General features: G+C 44.1%; 1 protein-coding gene across 1 annotated transcript in view; it reads right to left on the reverse strand.

Annotated features, from left to right (window-relative positions):
• Nucleotides 1–9716: 9716 nt before the first annotated feature.
• Nucleotides 9717–19120, reverse strand: part of Cyb5r4 (cytochrome b5 reductase 4) — a 51426-nt gene continuing 42022 nt past the window's right edge. Inside the window, exons 11-16 of the mRNA XM_050118901.1 lie at nt 18972–19112; nt 17593–17745; nt 15825–15975; nt 15459–15545; nt 13755–13919; nt 9717–10294 (exon numbers count right to left, since the gene is read on the reverse strand). Coding sequence (XP_049974858.1) covers nt 10240–10294; nt 13755–13919; nt 15459–15545; nt 15825–15975; nt 17593–17745; nt 18972–19112 — 752 coding nt within the window. The 3' untranslated portion in view covers nt 9717–10239. The remainder of the gene's footprint in view (nt 10295–13754; nt 13920–15458; nt 15546–15824; nt 15976–17592; nt 17746–18971; nt 19113–19120) is intronic.

Below are 19120 nucleotides of genomic sequence, written 5' to 3' on the forward strand. Positions count from 1 at the left end.
ACACTGACGAGTGCAGGGAGCTCTGGCTGGGATTCTTCTTTACCCCTGGCCTGGGCATGAGCTTCTAACTGGACACCGGACACTGCAGCTTCTAACTATTTGTGTGCCCAGGTCCCACCTCCCATGGAGCTCGGGATAATGAATTCTAGGTTTTAAAACGTAAGTGTATATATTTATAAAGCATGACACGTAACAGTGCAAACAAGCCCAGATGCTGTGCTGGGATTTTTCTGATGTGTTTCTCCAGGCCAGTCTTCAGATTGCTCGTTGAAGCTTCTGTGTAGTAAAACATGAACCTTCTCAGAAAGTGGGAGTCTCTATCAGAGCTAACACCTGAGTGTACTTCACTGCAAAATTCACAAGGCTTTTCCTGCGCACTCGTGTAAACAGCCATTGTGAAGCACAATGCTCATCTGAGCGTGCTCTAAATGGAGGACGGCCCTGTAAAGGGGTCCACGCAGGCTGCCTCTGACGACGTGATCGTGAGCATACCCCCTCGATGTCTAATCACCACGGGCTAAAACGGCCAAGGACAGAGTCTGGAATCAGCCTAACTCTGATAAGGAGCAAGTTGCCAGCTTTCTCAGCCTTACCTCCAAGCCCCCAGTTGCTCCAAAATAAAGGACAAAAACGTAGCACAACATTGATATGGTCTGTTCCTCCTGCCCGACCAAGCGCACACAAAGCTACCCAGTTGCAGGGTTTCTGTCCTCCATGCTGACAGCTGTAACTTCTACTGCTTCGCCTGTATTTCACTGAACCCCAACTGCAAAGATCTGTCTCCCTCAAGCTTAAGCACTCTAAAATGTCCTTATTAAAAGCATAGGGAATATTTGGAATATGAATTCACAAAACTGAGTATGAATTAAAATTAATAAACATTAACAAAAATATTGGAGTATGTGAAGTTGGTATTTTGGTTCATATACTATTACGATAGGTAACAACACTACTCAAGAGATCAACAGTTAGAATTTATGGTTTGCTATTGTCTGAGTTTGTTCACAACTACAGGGCCTACACTATGAGCAGAGCAGACACAGACAGCTTAGTGACCTAGACTAGACTTGAATGCAAACTTCATTCTATTCAAATCCTAGAAAACTGTATTAAAGCCACAAGGCTACCAGGAACCATGTTAATAAATTCAGTCTGGGTCATAGATGATAACTGAAATAAATTTGTTCTGTAGCTTCTGGCCCACGAGAAAATACACGTTCCTAGTGTGTTGCACACCTGTAATCTCAGCCCTCGGGAGGCAAAGACAGGAAGACAAGGCGTTTGAAGGCAACAAACAACGGGGCTATCGTGTAAGGGTGTGAAACGCACCACACCTGTGTGCATGCACGCACACTCTTTTTGCACCTGTGTGTATCTTTGTGGTCTAATCTGCAGACATTCTTGTTTGTAGTCTTCTCTCCAGTCCCTGGGGGCAGGGACATCTGTAGCTGTGCTTCTATTTCACTCTGAACAACCAAAGGTTCTCATGTATTCAGCTGGAAAGTTCGAGTATGGGCTCATAACGCCATCTTTGGGAGCTAAACACGGAAAGATTAGTAACTGCAGTTTTCCAAAGCAGGTTGTGATTAAAAGGGCAGAACATGCCATCTGCCATTGAAGAGAGGACTGGCTTTTGGTGCTGCCTCCTCTAAGTGTAGCTGTTTAAAGTGCACCTCTCTGCTAACCTGTCGCCCTCGTCCCTGCCACACTCCCCAGATGGCTTCTCTTTTGTATGGTTAAACTAACAGGGAGAAGGAACACTGTAGTGGGAAGTTTGTTTTCCTGGCTGCCCAGAGTCCTGAAATAATCACACAGAAACTGTATTAACTAAATCATTGCTAGGCCAATTACTCAAGCATATCACTAGCTAGCTCTTACATCTAGAATTAACCCTTTTCCAGTATTTTATATTTTACCACGAGGTTTGTGGCCTACAGGCAAGGTTCCAACATGTCTGTTTCCAGCAGTGGCTCCATGGCTTCTCCTTGACTCTGACTCCTTTCTCCTAGTCTAGTTTTCCCCACCTAGCCAAGTTCCACCCTGCTATAGGTCCAAACCAGTTTCTTTATTCATTATTGGTAATCACAGCACACAGAGGGGAATCCCACATCAGAACACTTTATTTCTACTGGTGACCAAGTCAGAGTTGCGACAGTGGAGTATGGAACAAATCCAGTCCTCTGCTGTGCCTATTTCAATTGTGTGGGCACTGGTTAGGGCCGAGTCTCATGGAGACAGAGTGCACATGGGAGAAATCAATAATCTGATCAGGAAACAGGGGTGAGGGTGTGTGACTCACCTTGGCAGGTGCCCAGTACTGACCCATCCTAGTGACTTTGAGGAGGGCCAGGAGCAGTGCTTAGAGACCAGAAGACATGTAGTCAAGACAATAATGCCTTACAGAGCCAATGGGCCGTTAGTTACACAGCTGATGTACAAGCTACATCACCTAAGTAATTTAGCAGAGCTGGCCTCAATAACCAGGGAGAAGTCTTTCTTCACACTGCTTTTGGATAAATCCTACATAGTATTTTAAGTTTGCTTATTCTTGGAAAAGGAACAACTGGCCCAGACTGGCACTTAGAAACAGACGCAGTACATGAACCGCTGTTGCCTCTGCTCTTTGTTGAAAACTCCGTTTCCTGAATTTACTTGGTATATTAGAGGTTCTTTAGAGAAACAGAACTAATCACACACACATGAGAAACAGCTTACTAAGTCAGTCTACATTAAAGTAACAACAGCTGAGTTATACCTGAGAGGACAATAACCCTGTAGTGGCTTGTTCCTTGAAGTTGGAGTTGTCCCACAGCAGCAGGAGGACAGCCTGGCAGTTTCTCAGTCCACAAGACTGGGTGCATCTGCAGTCTCCATCAGGCACCAAAAACCTGGGGGGTCCCTGGAGAGTCACTGATCCTGAGTCTGGACACGCGGGCTCTGACATCAGCAAAGGGCTCACTGCAGCAACAGGCCAAATCAACTCAGAATGAAGAGGAGGGCCAAGCTGGACTGCCAAAAGGTGCGGCCCATACTTGGGTGGGTGTTGGGCATCAATCAGTTCTGGGGCGGGGCCAACTCAGGTGATCCTAATTTGCGTTGAGCTGCCACTGAAACCAACTGTAATGCTTTGGTTTTATTTAGTTTTATTAGCACAGATCGTCAGCATCATTACCTCAGGTAAAGTCTGCGTAGCCCAGGCTGGCCCGAAACGTCCAAGACGGCTTTGCACTCATGGGCCTCCCAGAGCTAGAATTACAGCTGTGTACCAGCATGCTCCACTTAGCACAGATTGGTTTTGAACGTTTTCTTCCAGGCCTCTCACTGTGGAAAAGCTGAAGGCATTAGCCCTGGAAGCCAGGACACTCTGCTCCTGCCCTACAGAGCCTCACTTGGGGAGCCCTGTACTACAGATGTCCTTTGCCCTGATCTCCCCTTGTAGGGTTAAGCCAGCCCCCTTTAGGGGGCGGGCTTGCCCCGGGCGAAGGTTTACTTATAAATCTGGCCGCGGACTCCCGCCCCTTCCTGCTTCCTGTCCTCGGTGGGAACCATAGCTCAGTGAGTCTAATTTCCCCATTAAAGCTGTGTATATATTCTTTACAATCTGTCTGCATTAATTTACGCCGCTACATCCTCTTTGTTTGGAGACACTTGTTTTGGGAGTTAACAATCCTTAGGTGAGGAAGTGGTTGCCCCCAAGAGCCAGTGTCAGGCTACGGAGATAGCTCAGTGGGTAATGGCACTTGTCACCAAACCTGAGTTCATGACCCACATACTGGAAGTGGAGAACAGAGTCCTGCAAGCTGTCCTCTGAGCTCCATGTATACACCTGCATGCTTGTGAGGGTGCGCGCGCACACACCCAGCCACCTACACACACACACAGCTTGAAGGAAGCAGTACAGTGGACCCTTGCCTACTGTCTTCTTAGACTGTTAATAAAAACTCTCAAAGTCGAATAACGATTTGATGGGCAGAATTAGTTTTAATCTACTTCACTACAAAGGTATTAAATGGGAAATAGAGGCTGAGGACTAAACGACATTAAAAACACAACAAAAAAACCAATTTGCTTTACTTAATATCTCAAAATCACAATATACAAACACTTACTATGGGGATGGTGGTTTCTTTTTAAAGACATTATTCCTTTGTTTTTCTGACTGAATGAGATGTCTTGACCTACGTGGATGACCTTGTTCCTGCATCCAGCTCCGGTGTCCTGAGATGACAGGCCAGTGCCACCACGCACTCCATTTCATTGCTGCAGGGGATGAAACCCAGTGGTTTATTCCTGCTAGGCAGGCACCAGTCAAATGAACTATGGCCCCTGGCCCCAAGCTCATCTTTAGGTTACCATCCCGTGTCAGAGCTCATGTCTGGAGTCTTTCTTCTTTAACCTTCATCTAGCCTCAGTCCCACAGGGTTAAGTACTCCACAGCCTGTATAGAAATGCCTTCGTCTTTGTCCAACCCTGTCCATTTGTAGACACCTTAAGGGAGGCTTCTGGAACAGGGTTTCTTCATGTTCCACCCACTTAAGCTTTTCCACTAAAAATCAAGCATTCTCCTGTGGCTCTTGAGGGTATATTTCCTTTTTTCAAAAGTTGTTTGCTGCTGCTGTTTTCCTGTGTGAGTGTGTGGCGTTGGGGAATCAAACCCAAGCAAGACCTTGTCCATGCTAGGTGAAGCTCTTCCTTGGAGCCCCAGTCCTGCAAGCGCTTTGCAAAACACAAGGCTATTGAAGAGCCAGACAACGATTGAAGGTTCATTTTTATTTCTCTAGATGATTAAAACTTTTCGAGTTTCAATCATTCTACTGAAGTCACCTGGGTGTTGGTCTTGGAACATTCACTTCAGCGTTTCTGCCGTTGAGGATATTTTTTCTTGCAGTATATAGTTTTTAGTACATATTCTTTCCTTTCAGTGATGACTGTCATGCCCTGGTAGACACTCGTCATTGTCTTCAGTGTTTATTGTTCCTTCTTTGACCTTTGAAATGTGTCCTTTTCACTTAATGAAGTCTGAAGTTTGCTCATTCTTATTTTCTTTCAAGTTTAAATTATCTAAACCATCCTGTTTGAGATATTTCTCATACCATACAATGTGTCTACTTAAATTGAGTACATAATCACAAATGTCAACTTTAAAAAAAACCTTCCATCTTCCAGTGATCATAATCCCTTTCCATCTCTATAAATATCCCTTCCTAGATATTTTGTATAAAAGAAGCATAAGTATGGCAACCTATAAAAGCTGTATTTTTCCTGCATTCAGCGTGTTTTAGTGCTCATCTAATATTCCATCCCTCCCTATGGTCATATGTTTCACTGTCTGTATATTATCATTTTCTTTATCAGTCCATTCACAGATGGATATTTGGCTTTGTGAGCAATGCTGGACTCGAATTAGAGCCTCCATTCCATGATGGGGATGGAAATGAGAAAGGGATTTTCAGGAGCTTGGGGAGCTGCTTCAACCATGTCGTGCAAGCATGAGGGTCTGTGTTCAGATGGCCAGCACTCATGTGAAATCTGGGCTTGTGGCATGTCTGCACCTCTGTGTTGGGAAAGCAAGGCAGGTGGGTGTACCTGCGGCCTTGCTGTCCGGTCAGTGAAACCAAAGGCTCCCAGGGTCACACACAGACTTGGGCTCAACAAAAGCAAAACTACGGTGGTGAGTGATGCAGGAAGACACCCAAAGACGCTTCTGGTCACTAGATACGCTTCTGTCAGACATGCCAACCCTCATATATACAACACGTGACTCCACCCCAATTGAAAATGTAAAGGAATTCTAACCAAGAAATAAAGATACTTTTGCATTTTAGATAATCACTCTTGCATTCTGGTTAGAGGTCTGCCCCAAGAGAAAATGACTTGACCATAAACTGAAGCTAAAAGACGAGGAGACTGGATGGGTTGAGAGTTCACATTCTTTTATAAACCACCAGCAATGATTCTAAACAGTGTGAACCACACAGTCTGGTTCATCTGCCAAAGAGATCTGCGATGTCAACAATCTTGGCACCAAGTTGGTTTGGGACAAGTTTTCCCAGGCTTGAGAGGGCAGACCAGAGAGAAGACAGCAGTTGGCCTGTATAAGTATAAGGAACTTGAGTATGCATGCAAGAGCCTGTAGTGATAGCTACACAAAGCCTAAGCAACTTAACAGAGACAAACATGCTTCTTTATAAACCAATGGACAGTTCAGATCCAAAAGACTCCAATACCTTAAGGCATGCAACCTTTGGTTATGCTCTGTTACATGGGGAAACAGATTACAGACCTTCAAAGTGGAGAGGCCACCTTGTGCATCTGGGTAGGTCTGTCCTAAATACAAGAGCTCTTTCAAAGCCACGGGTCTTCTCTGGCTGGGGAAAGAAAGCTATGGCAGGAAGAACTTAAGAGTTTCAGTGTCTGCGCAGGACACAGACAGTGCTGGAAGCAGGCCATGTGGAAAGGAGGAGGAATATATGCAGCTTCTAGAAGCAAACTGGCCATGAAGGAAATGAGGGCGGTCCTACTGCTGCTGCAAGGAGCCCTGCAGACAGGAGGACAGATGCTCTGGTCACGTGTTAGTACTTGGAGGAGCTTGGGAGAACAAATGTCCTTGGAGCCTCTGGGGAAGAGCCCACCCTGGCTCACAATCCTTCCTGGGCTTCTGCAGAGGACCCAGGTGTGTCACCCTGAATCAGGAAATGACACAAGCATGCGGTTTAAAGCCATTGTAGTAGTAGGAGCGGCGGGGATGCGTCCCCAGCACCCTGGCCGCCTGCTAGCTTATGCCCCGAAATAATTACACAGACACTGTATTCTTTTAAACACTGCTTGGCCCATTAGCTCTAGCCCTTACTGGCTAATTCTGATATCCCGATCAACCCATCTCTAATAAACTGTGTAGCACCGGTCTTATCGGGAAAGATTCAGCCTACGTCCATCCTGGATCGGAGCTTCATCGCGTGTGCCTCAGAGAGCAGAGCTATCGTGTCTACCCGGGAGAGGGGAGCATGGCATCTCTGAGCTCACTTCCTCTTCCTCCCAGCATTCTGTTCTGTTTACTCCACCCACCTATGTTCTAACCTATCAGGGCAAACAGTTTCTTTATTTAATTAACCAATGACCTTCTTCCATCAAGCCATTAAGCTTGTGGTTTTCTGGTAGCAGCAGTAAATTAAAACAAAAATGTGTTTAAAAAAAAACCAACGACATTCTTCACAGAAATATACAACACAATCCTAACTCCATAAGGTACCCAATGCACTGGTTACTTTTCTATTGCTGTGATAACACCATGCCCAGAAGCAGTTGATGGAGGGAAGGTTTACTTTGGCTTATGGTTGCAGAGGGCTGGAGTTCATCATGGCGGGAGGCATGATGCCTGCAGTAGGAAGCTGGGAGTTCAACCTCAACCACAAGCACAAAATAGAGAATGAGCTGGAAATGGAGTGAGGCTATATACTCTCAAAGTCACCACCACCCAATCCACTTCCTCCATCAAGGCCACACCCCCAATCCTCCCCAAATAGTGCCACCAACTGGGAACCAAGTGTTCAAATACCAGAGCTTCTAGGAGACATTTCTCATCCTAACCATCACACCCAAATAGCCAAGAGCACCTCAATACCTGACTCAACACTACACTGCAGTACTAGAGTAACACACCCAGCATGTTACTAGCACAAAAAAAAAAAAAAAAAAAAAACCACGTATGTAGCTGGGTCCTAACGTCTTCCTGGGGGGGGGGGGAGTGAGAAGGCACAGCATGAGCGACACAGATGAAAGAGTCTGGTGAAAGGAATACAGCAGACTCATTTATTTAGCAACAGGGAAAACCTTATATACCCTCCCAGCGCCCAGGCATTCTGATCCATTGATGTCACATCACTTGCCCTCACTGGCAAGGCATGAGGACCTCTGACAGTACCAGGCAGACTCCAGGTTGGCTCACTCTGCCTGGTAGGCTTTAAACTTCCTACACACCAAGTCCCAGAAATAAACACATGCAGCTACACACATCTGATTTACAACAGAGACACCAGAAACACACCCAAGAAAAAGGCAGCGATTCTGGGGAAACTAGACAGCTGCTGTAGAAAAACACACAAAATCAATTCTAAATAAACCAAAGGCTTTAATTTAACACTGAAAACACTGACAGTACAGGCAAGGGCTTCCTGAATAGGACTCCAATAGTTCAGAAAATGATAGCAAGAGTTGCCAAATGGAATGAAAAGATTCTGCACAGCAACCAAAACAATCAGTGGTGACAGTCAGGCATCCTACAAAATGGAGAAAAACATTTCTGCCACCTACTTCACTGACAGGGGATTAACATCTAGAATAGACAAAGAATTTTTTTTAAAAAAAAAAAAAGCACCTGAAAAATAAATTATCCACTCAACAAATGGGCAAAAACCACACTTTTTTTTTTTTTTTAAAAAAACTAATGTGCAAACCAATATGTGAGTAGAAATTATCTGCAGGGCTTCTGGCTTTTCTTTTGCTCTAAAGCACAAAAAAAGAGGAACAAAGAAGAGATCCAGCAGAGGGGAACTGGAACAGGAGTGAAGGACAAAGACGATTAGAAGAGATGGAACATCAAGACACTCATGAAAGAAAGTTAATTGACAAAATACCAGCGAATTACTGAAGAAAAAAAAAAACCAAGATGGCACACACCTCCTTCCAGGGGAAAGAGACGAGGGGTAACAAGGACCTGAAGTCCCTGTGAGCAGTACAGCTGCAGTTGAGCTGCTGGACTCCAGCCTCGGAAGAGGAAGACACCAGGGATAGGAATGGGTGTTCAAGCAGCCATTTGCCAGCAGCGATTACACATGCAGCGTGCTGGTCGGTCCTTTGGGAAGTGCTAATGAGCTGGGCACTCATTCAGAGATGGTAGCGACTTACAAAACCATTCATGGAAAACCAGGGACTCCTCCCAGCTCTGTCTGTATAAACACTGCTGTTGCGTGGATTAGGAGAGCAGCAGCCATTTATGCATCCAACGCGTCCTTCTGAAAAGCTCTTCATCCTCTGCCTGGTTCCAGGCTTGGAAGGATTTGAAGACTGCCCATACCAGAGTCAACAGGGCTCCCTGCTCATCTGCCAGTTGCTGGAGAAGCAGCCAGCCTGGAGAAAACCTGCGAGGACAGAATGTTCCTCCTCTTCCCAGCCGGTGTGGATGGGCTGCAGAAGGATGAACGATTATCCCAGGCCATGGGCTGGATGCCACTCTTCAACCTTTGCTGACACCTTTGGTCTGGGCTTAGAAACAGTTGCTAGGATTCCGGCAAGCTCTTATATACCTAGTCCCAGGCTGCGAGTGTGAAGGAAGCACTTCCAGTATTTTTTATTGGTATCTTAAAACATTTTTAAAAATTATATTGATTTAGATTTGTGTGTGCACGGGCAGGGACGAGAACGTGGAGAATATCTTGCAAGAGTTAGTTTTCTTCTACCATCTGGGGCTTGGAAATTGAACTCTACTGGTGTCTTTAAAATCTCCTTTAAACTTGGGCATGGGAGCACACACCTGTAATCCCAGCACCAGGAGGCGGAAGCAGGAAGATGACTGCAAGTTTCAGGCCATGCTGGGCTACATAGCAAATTTTAGCCCAGTCGAAGCTACCAAGTGAGACTCTGAAAAAATAAACAAATAAGTAAATAAAATTCCCTTTAAGACAGCCACTCCATTTCAGTCATATGTCTAACACAGAGAATAAAAGTATGGGAGTATAATTTTATTCTACTCTGTACCAATGCCATGGACACCCACAGAACTAGATCACCAATAGTTACAGCATTACATGTTTTAAGAATAATAGTGACATACACCATCAATTCCTGAGTAAACAGTACAGTGTAAAATTTAATCTATATTGCTCAGAAGACATCTTGCAGCATAGAAAGTGATCAAAATGATTACTTACTTTATCATGTTATAAAATACAAGTGTTTATTGCAGAACAGTGATACAATTTCAGTGGTAAGGAAATCTTGCAGGTCATAACAAAGGCTCCTGTTTGTATGCGTCTGCTGCCATGATTGACGTTCCGGGTCAGGCATCAGTAGTAAAGGAAGTCACGGTACAAAATTAAACCAAGTTACCTATACTGAAGACACACGACTTCATTCTGGAAATGGAAGCCTGGTTAACCTTTCGTACATACAAAAATCCTTTTAAAAAATCCTAGGTGATCACAAATATAAACTAGTTGAATAAAAGACAATGGCAGAGTTTTATTATGCTGTGAATCCGTGGATCTCATCATTGGAAAAGTTAAGATCATGCAGCAACCTGAGGAACAGAAAGAGTATTGAGAAAAGTGCTTACAAAGAAAGCATGAGATCAAAGCTTGCGTTATAACATTCCTCCTCATCTTCTCAAGTCGTCTTTGTTTCTTAAAAACACAATGATCACATCAGAAACTTAATAATTCCTAAACAGCACTGAGATCAAAGCTTGCTAACATACCTCCTCATCTTCTCAAGTCGTCTTTGTTTCTTAAAAATACAATGATCACATCAGAAACTTAACAATTCCTAAACAGCACTAGGTAGTTAATGAGTACTCAAATTTTCACATTTAAATTTTCAGTGACTTGAGTCAAGATCCAGTTATAATTCACTCATTGTAAATGGTGAAAAAGGCTTTGAATACATCTCCATGGTCCTTCTTTCCCTTCTGCTCCCACCTCAGCACTGCGGACTCCCCACAGTCTGCTCTGCTGCACCCCATGACACTCTTAAATAGCCCGGCCCTGGGTCCTCTTATTCCTCACACCTGACAAATGGATGGAGTCTAGGACTTCCTCACAGACAGGTTTACTTCTCTTCGGCTACTCATTCAGAGTGTTGTTACTCTAAGGGGCACACAACACATGGCTACCTCTCTTATTAGATGCTAAGAACCCCTGGGCGCCTAGGAATTGCTCGGATTGGTGAGATTCTACTTCCACCATTCTTTCCTCACTCATCAACTGAAAAACTCTATGAAGAAAACCTGCTCTGGCTATGTGGCTGCCCAGCAGCATGCGCACACACTGTCACAGAGAAAAAGGCAGAATAAAGGAATCCAGTGCACACAGAAAAGGCAGAATAAAGCTTTGCTTTCCTCCCTTTCCTCACCAGTTTTCAAAGTGAGGAGCAGGAAAACATATTGCTGAAATACCCTTCAGCTTGGGAAATCATACAAATAGAGACTGAGACCATAGAAGTGGCTGCTTAAAATACTGCCGAAAATAATCATTATTTATTCAGCACTTCTGTTCAGAGCAGGAATACCCACAGGAAGGCCATGTGGCACAGGGTTAGGGAACAGAGGTCAAGCTGTTCGCTCTGGGAGCCCACTCTACTTTCTAGACTGTATACTGTCACCCCCACCAGGCAAGGGCTTCCCTGTAGCCAGTCTACTCTTTCGATGCCTTTAACACACTTTCTCTACTTTCTGACGGCAGGTTTTTTTCAGGTGCTGTGAATGACAATGATAAGCGGATATTCTTTTTGTTTTGTTCTGTCTTTTGAGATAGGGTCTACTTAAATAGCTCAGTCTGTCCTAGCCTCCAGAATACTGGGATTACAGGTGTGTACACCATGCCAGTTCTGACTGCTGTTAGCCATCATTTGTAATATAGGTCCTTTATGACCACATGATTCCGGTCTCCTCAAAACACACACCCCTAGGTGACATTACCTGACTCCAAGTTGTATTTCCGTCACATCTGTCTCACTCTGGACAGTGTGAGCTTCTGAAGTTGAATCTACTTATCCATGTCTTCTATGCAAGGTAGCGAGTGTATCAAAGCATCGTTGTTTGTGTTTTGTGTTTCAAACTGCGGGCTTCTAACCCTTTATTATACAAATTGCCAGGTGCTCATGAGATGCAATGAGATGCAGAGGATAAGCTTGGGATACAGCTAGTCATCCAGTTAGTATTGAGGGGCCTGGTTCTAGGTCTGCCCATGGGCACCAAACTCTGCAGGTCCCCACAACCCTCATATAAAATGGCAGTGTATTTGTGTTGTATGTATCCCAAGATACTAAATTATCTCTAGATTAGTACAGTAAATAAAAAAAAATGCAAACGCTGCGTAGCTGTGCTGTGCTGCCCCGGGGCTGATGACAGCAGCTGTGCAGTCATCACAGGCTCAGTACCAGCACAATGTTAGAGGATTTCTAGTCCACGGCTTTAAGTGGAACTAGAGGAGATGGAGAATGACTTTCGTGCAGCATGTAGCAGACAAGAGATTAACTCTGGTGGCCCGAGGAAAGGATGGCAAGGAAATTTAGTTTACAGAACAACAAAACCATGATAAAGTAAGAGCCTCTTGCCACTGTTGATATGAAAGCCGCATTAGCTCAGCATGAAGGTGCATACTTTAATCCCACACCCAGAGGCACAGGCAGAGGCAGAGCCAGGCATAGTTCTGAGTTTGAGGTCAGTCAGGGCTACATGCTGAGACCTGGTCTCAAAAAGAAAGACAGACGCATTCCATTAAGATGGCAAGGACAAGAAATCAGGGAAATGAGTCTGAACAGAAAGTCACAAGGGAGATGTCATGAAATGCAAATGCTGATCTGGGGCATGTCACTTTGACAGGCAGCTTGCGTAGCTTGCTCAGGGCAGGTAATCTCAGGGCACTATGGGGCATGGTTAAGAGACCTGCTGAGCCCCCTACATAAGCCAGTTCAGCATAGCAGGATTAGTGTTGAGGCAGTTTAGAAAAGAGCTGTAGAGATTATCGTTGCTTTATAGCATTTAGAAACACAGAGCCATGACAACCTACTCTTTAATGCACACATCGAGTGGCTCCAGTATGCACAGGAGTGGCTATGATGTGCAGAAAGGAATGAATGAAAATGAAGAAGACTTGGCCCCAAGCTTGAGAGGGCGATCGTGGGCAAGGGATGGAGGTGTGCAGGATGGGTATGCAGATGCCTCTGCAGTCAGTCTGAAGTGTCCATCACCTAACGGTATCATTGCAGCCTACACAGTGCTCAGAGACACCGGGCCAGCACTGTAGTGCAGCGAGGATGCAACACTGAGCCCTGTGTCCTACAAAAGCAAATGCTTCCTAAAATTTGGAGTCAGGGGATTTCATAATACATTTTACAATAAAATAAGACTCAGACTATCTAGAAAATTTTAGGTTTATACAAAACAAATTTAAGGAGTCAGAAATTAAAATAGAAAAATCCAGCACTGGGGGCATCTAACCGACTATTTTCAAGTGTGATTTTAGAATTAGATCATCTAAGGTGGTTTTCATTGTGTTGTCTAGCTACGGGTCTTGCTTACTTATGCCGTACAATCTAGCACCTTTACTTGGACTTGCTGCCTGGATGGGATCACTGTATTTTATTCACCAACTCTAGACAGCTGCAGGGAATAAAGACAGAGCCACACTGAAATGAAAATGGCTTACTCATAATTACTTACATTAAAGTGGGTAGAAGGGGAGCTAGAGAGCCCAGTGTCCCGAATGAGACTGTGGCACTGACCTCGTGACAGTTCATACTGACAGCTGTGGGCAGAGGACACTAACTGTTGGCTGAATATCACTTTTCTAGCTGTATCTGACACTAAGCATAATCCAGGCCCCAATCCGCTCCTAGTATGTGGACTGGAAAAACAACTATTTTCATAGCTACCACAGACTTTAAAGTATATGTCAGCATGGCAGGAAGAACCAAAAGGCTTCCTTAGTGCTCTCTATGTGGGCTTCCATTTCAGACTCTGGTGCCCAACTGCTGCTCACCTTATCCCCTCATCTGTAAATGGTGTTGGTCCACAGATGCAAAGGAAGACTCTGGAGTTTTCTAAACTTCTTTGTAAAAATTCAGAGAGAAGAGCTGGTGATACATGCCCCTGTTTGCCATTCCATTCTGGAGAAGGTGCTGAGAGAACAAATTCAGTATCAAATCTAGGACAAGCAAAAAAAAAGAGTTTTCAAAGTCTGTATTTAAAACCTCTATTGTCACAGTTCAGTCAGTAAGGCTCCCTTCCCAAAGAACAGTGTAGCGAGACTGGATAGGCTCTACATAAACATTTACTAAACACCTGCATGTGAATGCGGATTCATGAAGCACTGGCCTTGCTGTGGAGAGGGCAATGATCTGTTTTTGGTTTTTGTTTCATTTCTTGAATTTACTAACAAGAGACTTCCCTGGGATCTCAGAGTCTGTCACACCACTAGTAATCATCTGTCCAAGTGTCACAAAAAGGAGCGGTCTTTAATCCCCACTCAAATCTGCCCATGATTGCCCTGGACAATTGGATTAAAAAGCCTATTTGACTTCTTGGTCCTGGTGGTTCCATCTCCATCAGGCAGATGTAGTCTGGCTGCCCAGTGAGGGGTAGTCATTCACTTGGTTGTGTGAGCCAGAACCTCAGCATTCCTCTTGGGAGGCTCCCCTGCCACAGTCTGCATACACCCTATGAGCAGCCCTGGCTCCAGCCTCCCCACTCTGTCTCTACAGCATGACACTGCCCACATCCATCAGGTGACTATTGAAGAGGGCATGATCCCCTGGAACTGGAGTTATGGACGGCTGTGAGACACCATCTGAGTCCTCTGCCACAGCAAATGGCTCTTTCTCACTGAGCCATCTCTCCTTCCCCGTGGAACAGTAAGGCTTAAAGCTGAGGATATGGGAATTAGGGTTTGGTCTGCAAGCTTCCCAGTCAATGTTTCCCAGTGTGAAAGCTTGGAATTTGGTGATCTGTGTTTCCTGAATTCATCCTCAGCTGCCTCAGCAGAGTAAACATGCCGAGGTAGAGGCTTCAGCCAGGTTAAGAACAGTAGTGCTCCAAGGCTAAACATGTTCAAGTCACAGCCGTAACTTATGAGCCACTCACTAAAGGAGACAGAGGATTATGGGAAGTAGCAGAGAACACAACAAAGAGCCAAAGACCTGCATCCTCAGCCCTAGGGATGATGGCACCTAAGGGTGTTTGGGCTTTTCAAGGACTGGTAACTTGATTTTTATGAGACTATATGAATATAAATAATCACCTCAGATATTCTTACAACTTAGAAATCCCTGGCATTCTGAGACTAGATGATTGCATAAATGCCTCAGAAAGTATGGTGGCCTGTCTAGCTCAATGTTCTTGAATTTGTACTGCTTGCAGCTGACCTTGCTTCTCAGTTTGTCTTCTTTCTGTAATGACACAAGCTCTTGCCATGCCTTTCTTTCTCCCTGAGTTCGGCTTGACAAGATCTGCTTTCTATTGATAACACCAGCATAAAAAGAAAACCAGTGACAGGGTTATTAACGCCCACTAACTGTCAGCTAAAACTGAAAACTGCTGCTGAGATGGTGGGCTCCATGTCCAGGCAGAGAGACGGCTCACTAGAGGACCCAGGAACTCCACAACAGTCAGCTCTGCTCCAGCTTCCAGCACACTGAACTGTCCCACGATACAGCAAAACTTAAGTCTGAGTTAACAGGTGCAATACCTTTTATCTTTAAATGCCAATTTCTCTAGTTCGCATCTCCAAATTATATCATCCTCTGTTTTATTGAAGAACATCAATTTCACCTTCCTTAAAAGGAAAAAAGGAAAACTCATTAAATGTAAGTCATTATTAGATTTAAAATATGCACAAGTGGAGATGTCCGAAGGAACTTGGTGACTGCTTTTAGGGTAGCCCAAATTATAAAAACATGAAATGAGACAGAGGAAGCCAGCAATACAGTTAATAGGAGGAGCGGAGTAACATGGCAAGTGGGGCTCTGAGAGCAGACGAACTACTTACCACGGACAATGAATGCCTTGCACTAAAGCCTCCTGAGTAACAGTAATCAGAGAGAAGGAAACGTACCTGAGACTGGACATGCAAGTCAAAGCGTAGTTCAGCACATTAACCATCGGTGTGAAGCCTGTTCCAGCTGCCAATAAAAACAGATCTTCTACTTCTTGGAGTTTAGATAGTTTAAAATTGCCCTCGGGACTGCTTACAGAAACAAAATCTCCTAAACAAACAAATGAAATAAATAAAATCAGAAAACAAAACAATACAAAAAAGCAGGAAGGGAAACAGAGACAGAGACTGATGAGTGATAGGATGGACATTTGACCCGTGAATGCCACATCAGTCTCTACAGAATGAGAGGAGTTTCAGAGGCAATCATCAGATATCCAAATATGTCGGGATTCGATGGCGATAATCAGACTAAGGACTAAATAATATAAGGTAGGAGGGGAAGAGATATTTGCTATTTACACACTGGTTAGTAACCACAGGGCCCAGCTGGGCAGGAGAGACGGGAAACAAATGTATTCCGGAGCCTGACATTGGCAGTGCCATGACTTCTCCAGTAAGACTTAAAAAGATCTGTCAGCTGAAACGAGAAGAGCCATCATGAGCTTAATTCCTATGAAAACAGCAGGATCAGAAAGCAACTGTTCTTGGGCAGTTGCCTAGTTTCTGTGGGGGTCGGCTGACAGGACTGTCCACACCTCTCATACAAGAACACCGCCACCAGGGTATATCCAGAAATTTCCAACATAACTTGAAAAATAAAAAACAAAACTGTTCCTTATCTTGAAGTTATTTAAATACTATATCTTAAATGTTTGGGTGCTTATAATTTCCTCAGTTTTACACAAGACAGTACTAACAGTCTAAGGAACAATCACACTACAGGATTCTAAAGTTCCTTTCAGAAGTAACATAAAGACTTCACTGACAGTCCACTCTGTGGCCCCACTGTGAGCTGATGCTGACAGAGAAAGAAAAAGAACATTTTTTGCCATTAAGGCAAAATGAATCAAAAGGAGGTAGGGAAAAATGAGAAAACACAGAGAAAGGGTCAGAAACAAGAAGGAAAGATTTCGCATCTTCAGAGACATTATAATCTCTTATCCAGTTTTTCCAGGTTCGTTTCCTGACAGCCTAGTATGTACCAACTGTCAAGCTAGGTCCTGGAAATAAGACACTTTCTACCTGTAAATGTCAATCTTACAAACAATCGGTGTGCTCCTCTTAAAACAGAGCATGAGCAACTGTTCTTAAGTGATTCTGAGAAGGAGGGCTTCATAATGGAAGTGCTCATCTGTCGAGTCTTTGCAAAGGAAGGGCTGATGGATATTCTAGATGAGGGTCCTATAGGAACCTAAGAATGAGGATACCAAACACAAAAGCTAGAGCCTAGCAGCCCTTGTAAGCCCTGCAGGGAGTTGAGCAGTACAGGTAAATAAGCTGGGGAGAAAAGTGAGTCTATTCTCAGAGGAACTGGAGAAGCTGCTGGGATATGCACGAAGAGAAAGACACTAGTTAGAGCCGTGTGAGAGATCAGTTAGGGGACAAAATGGAAAGGATGGAGGCTTGCTTTCAGAGCACAGGGTTGGGAGGAAAGATGACAGCAAACCTTGCGGCTGACTGAATTGGGGGAATGAGCAAGTCTCCAGAGCAGGGCAGAGATGAACAGAGATGCTGCAAATGATAAAGATGGAGGACATGGAGTACGAGACAAAGAGAAGACATGCTGAGTTTAAGGTGCATAATACACTCCCACAGGGAGATCACAGAGAATCACTCACTGATTCAATCTACAGTACAAACAAGGCTACAAATCAACATTACTAACCAATCTGAAGACGATCAAGCTCTGGTGTGAAGAGTCCATCAGGATAGATTTTGATCAGAAAGTAGATGTATTTATTTGGGGGAGGAACTGGTTCTCTAAAGCCTGAGAGTAAGGAGGCAGACACGGGTGTGTATGGCTTTACTATTTCTGCACCTGGAAAAAAAAATCAAAACAAAGAAAAGTATAATACTTAAAAATCTCTTAATGAAGATAAAACATAAAAATTTTATGATGCTATCAGTGAATGTTTAAAACTAATGTATATACACCTTTAATGAGATGCTCCACATCCATGTTTCAATTCAAGGATATAATCTTAATAAACCAATGCTTAACCATTATACAGACTTTTTGTAAAATTTTTGTAAAACTAAGTATAGTCTATAATAATGAATCCAGACAGACATATAATTTGTGAAGCAGGCCACAATAAAATGGCATCAAAGTTTTCCATGGAGATGTAATAATAAAGACAGACCAATTCCAATATAAACCACACACTTAGCAACAGATAGTGGTCAACAATGAGAGCACTAGAGAAAGAAAAGGAGGCATTTCACTTCTAATTTTATATATTTTGGATTGTTTTAATGTTCTAAAATTATTATTTTGGCAGCTGAATGAAAGGAATGATAATCTAATTAGGTCATGGAAAGTTTTATTTGTAAAAGTAAAATGATTTGATCAAGTGCTAAAGAAAAGAGTCATGAAACATTTGAAAGACCACAGTTTCATCCGTGGCTCTCATTATTTCCTATGCAACTAAAAGCTCACTGGCCGAGAGCCATGCTACGGGAGACAGCAGCTCCTGGCAGCAGTCTGCACTAGTGATGACGAAGAGCCTCATGGCACCACACGGAAGAACACCTACACCAAGTCCCAGCAAGGCGTCTATAAGACAAACACAGACTGAAGTAAGGAGCTGCAGCTTCAAGAGGCCAAGAAATGTTGGCTATCCGTAAGAACTGGAGTAATTGAAATAAGTACATGAAGAGATTTAGGATGAAATAAGGGAAAAGTAATCCACACAGCAAGGGACACAGTTTTGAACACCTTGGACTGGTAGCATACATAAGGAAACTATGTGCAGTTATTCACTTGTTTTGAGTTTTATAGACTCAGTCTCCTGAGTGGCACAGCCCCTGGGAGATACCAAGGACACAGGTCTGTTTCTAGTGATACTCCCTGTGGGGACCACTGTGTGCTCACTCCCTGTCCAGGTCATCAGTAGCAAAGCCACAGTCCTCACACCCCTGCAGCCACAGACCCAGAGGCTTCCTGACATTAAAGCCAGGTGTCCAAAAGGGCCAGTAACTTAGACGACTGTACAAAATAACATGTCCCCCCACTCCACCCCACCGTGCCTCTAATCCCCTTACCTGTGACACTGAGCTTGAGGTAAACATGGTGCCCAACTGGCACCTGAAGGTGAGTACTTGGAGGCAGCATCAGACAGAAAAGCCTTGTATCATGAGTAACATCTTCCTTGGAAATCAGCTGGCACCTTCTGTAGGACAAGCCTAGAAGG

This window comes from Alexandromys fortis, unplaced genomic scaffold, assembly GCF_014885135.2.
Source record: "Alexandromys fortis isolate MF-2015 unplaced genomic scaffold, M_Fortis_MF-2015_v1.1 scaffold_164, whole genome shotgun sequence".
Classification (NCBI taxonomy): Eukaryota; Metazoa; Chordata; class Mammalia; order Rodentia; family Cricetidae; genus Alexandromys; species Alexandromys fortis.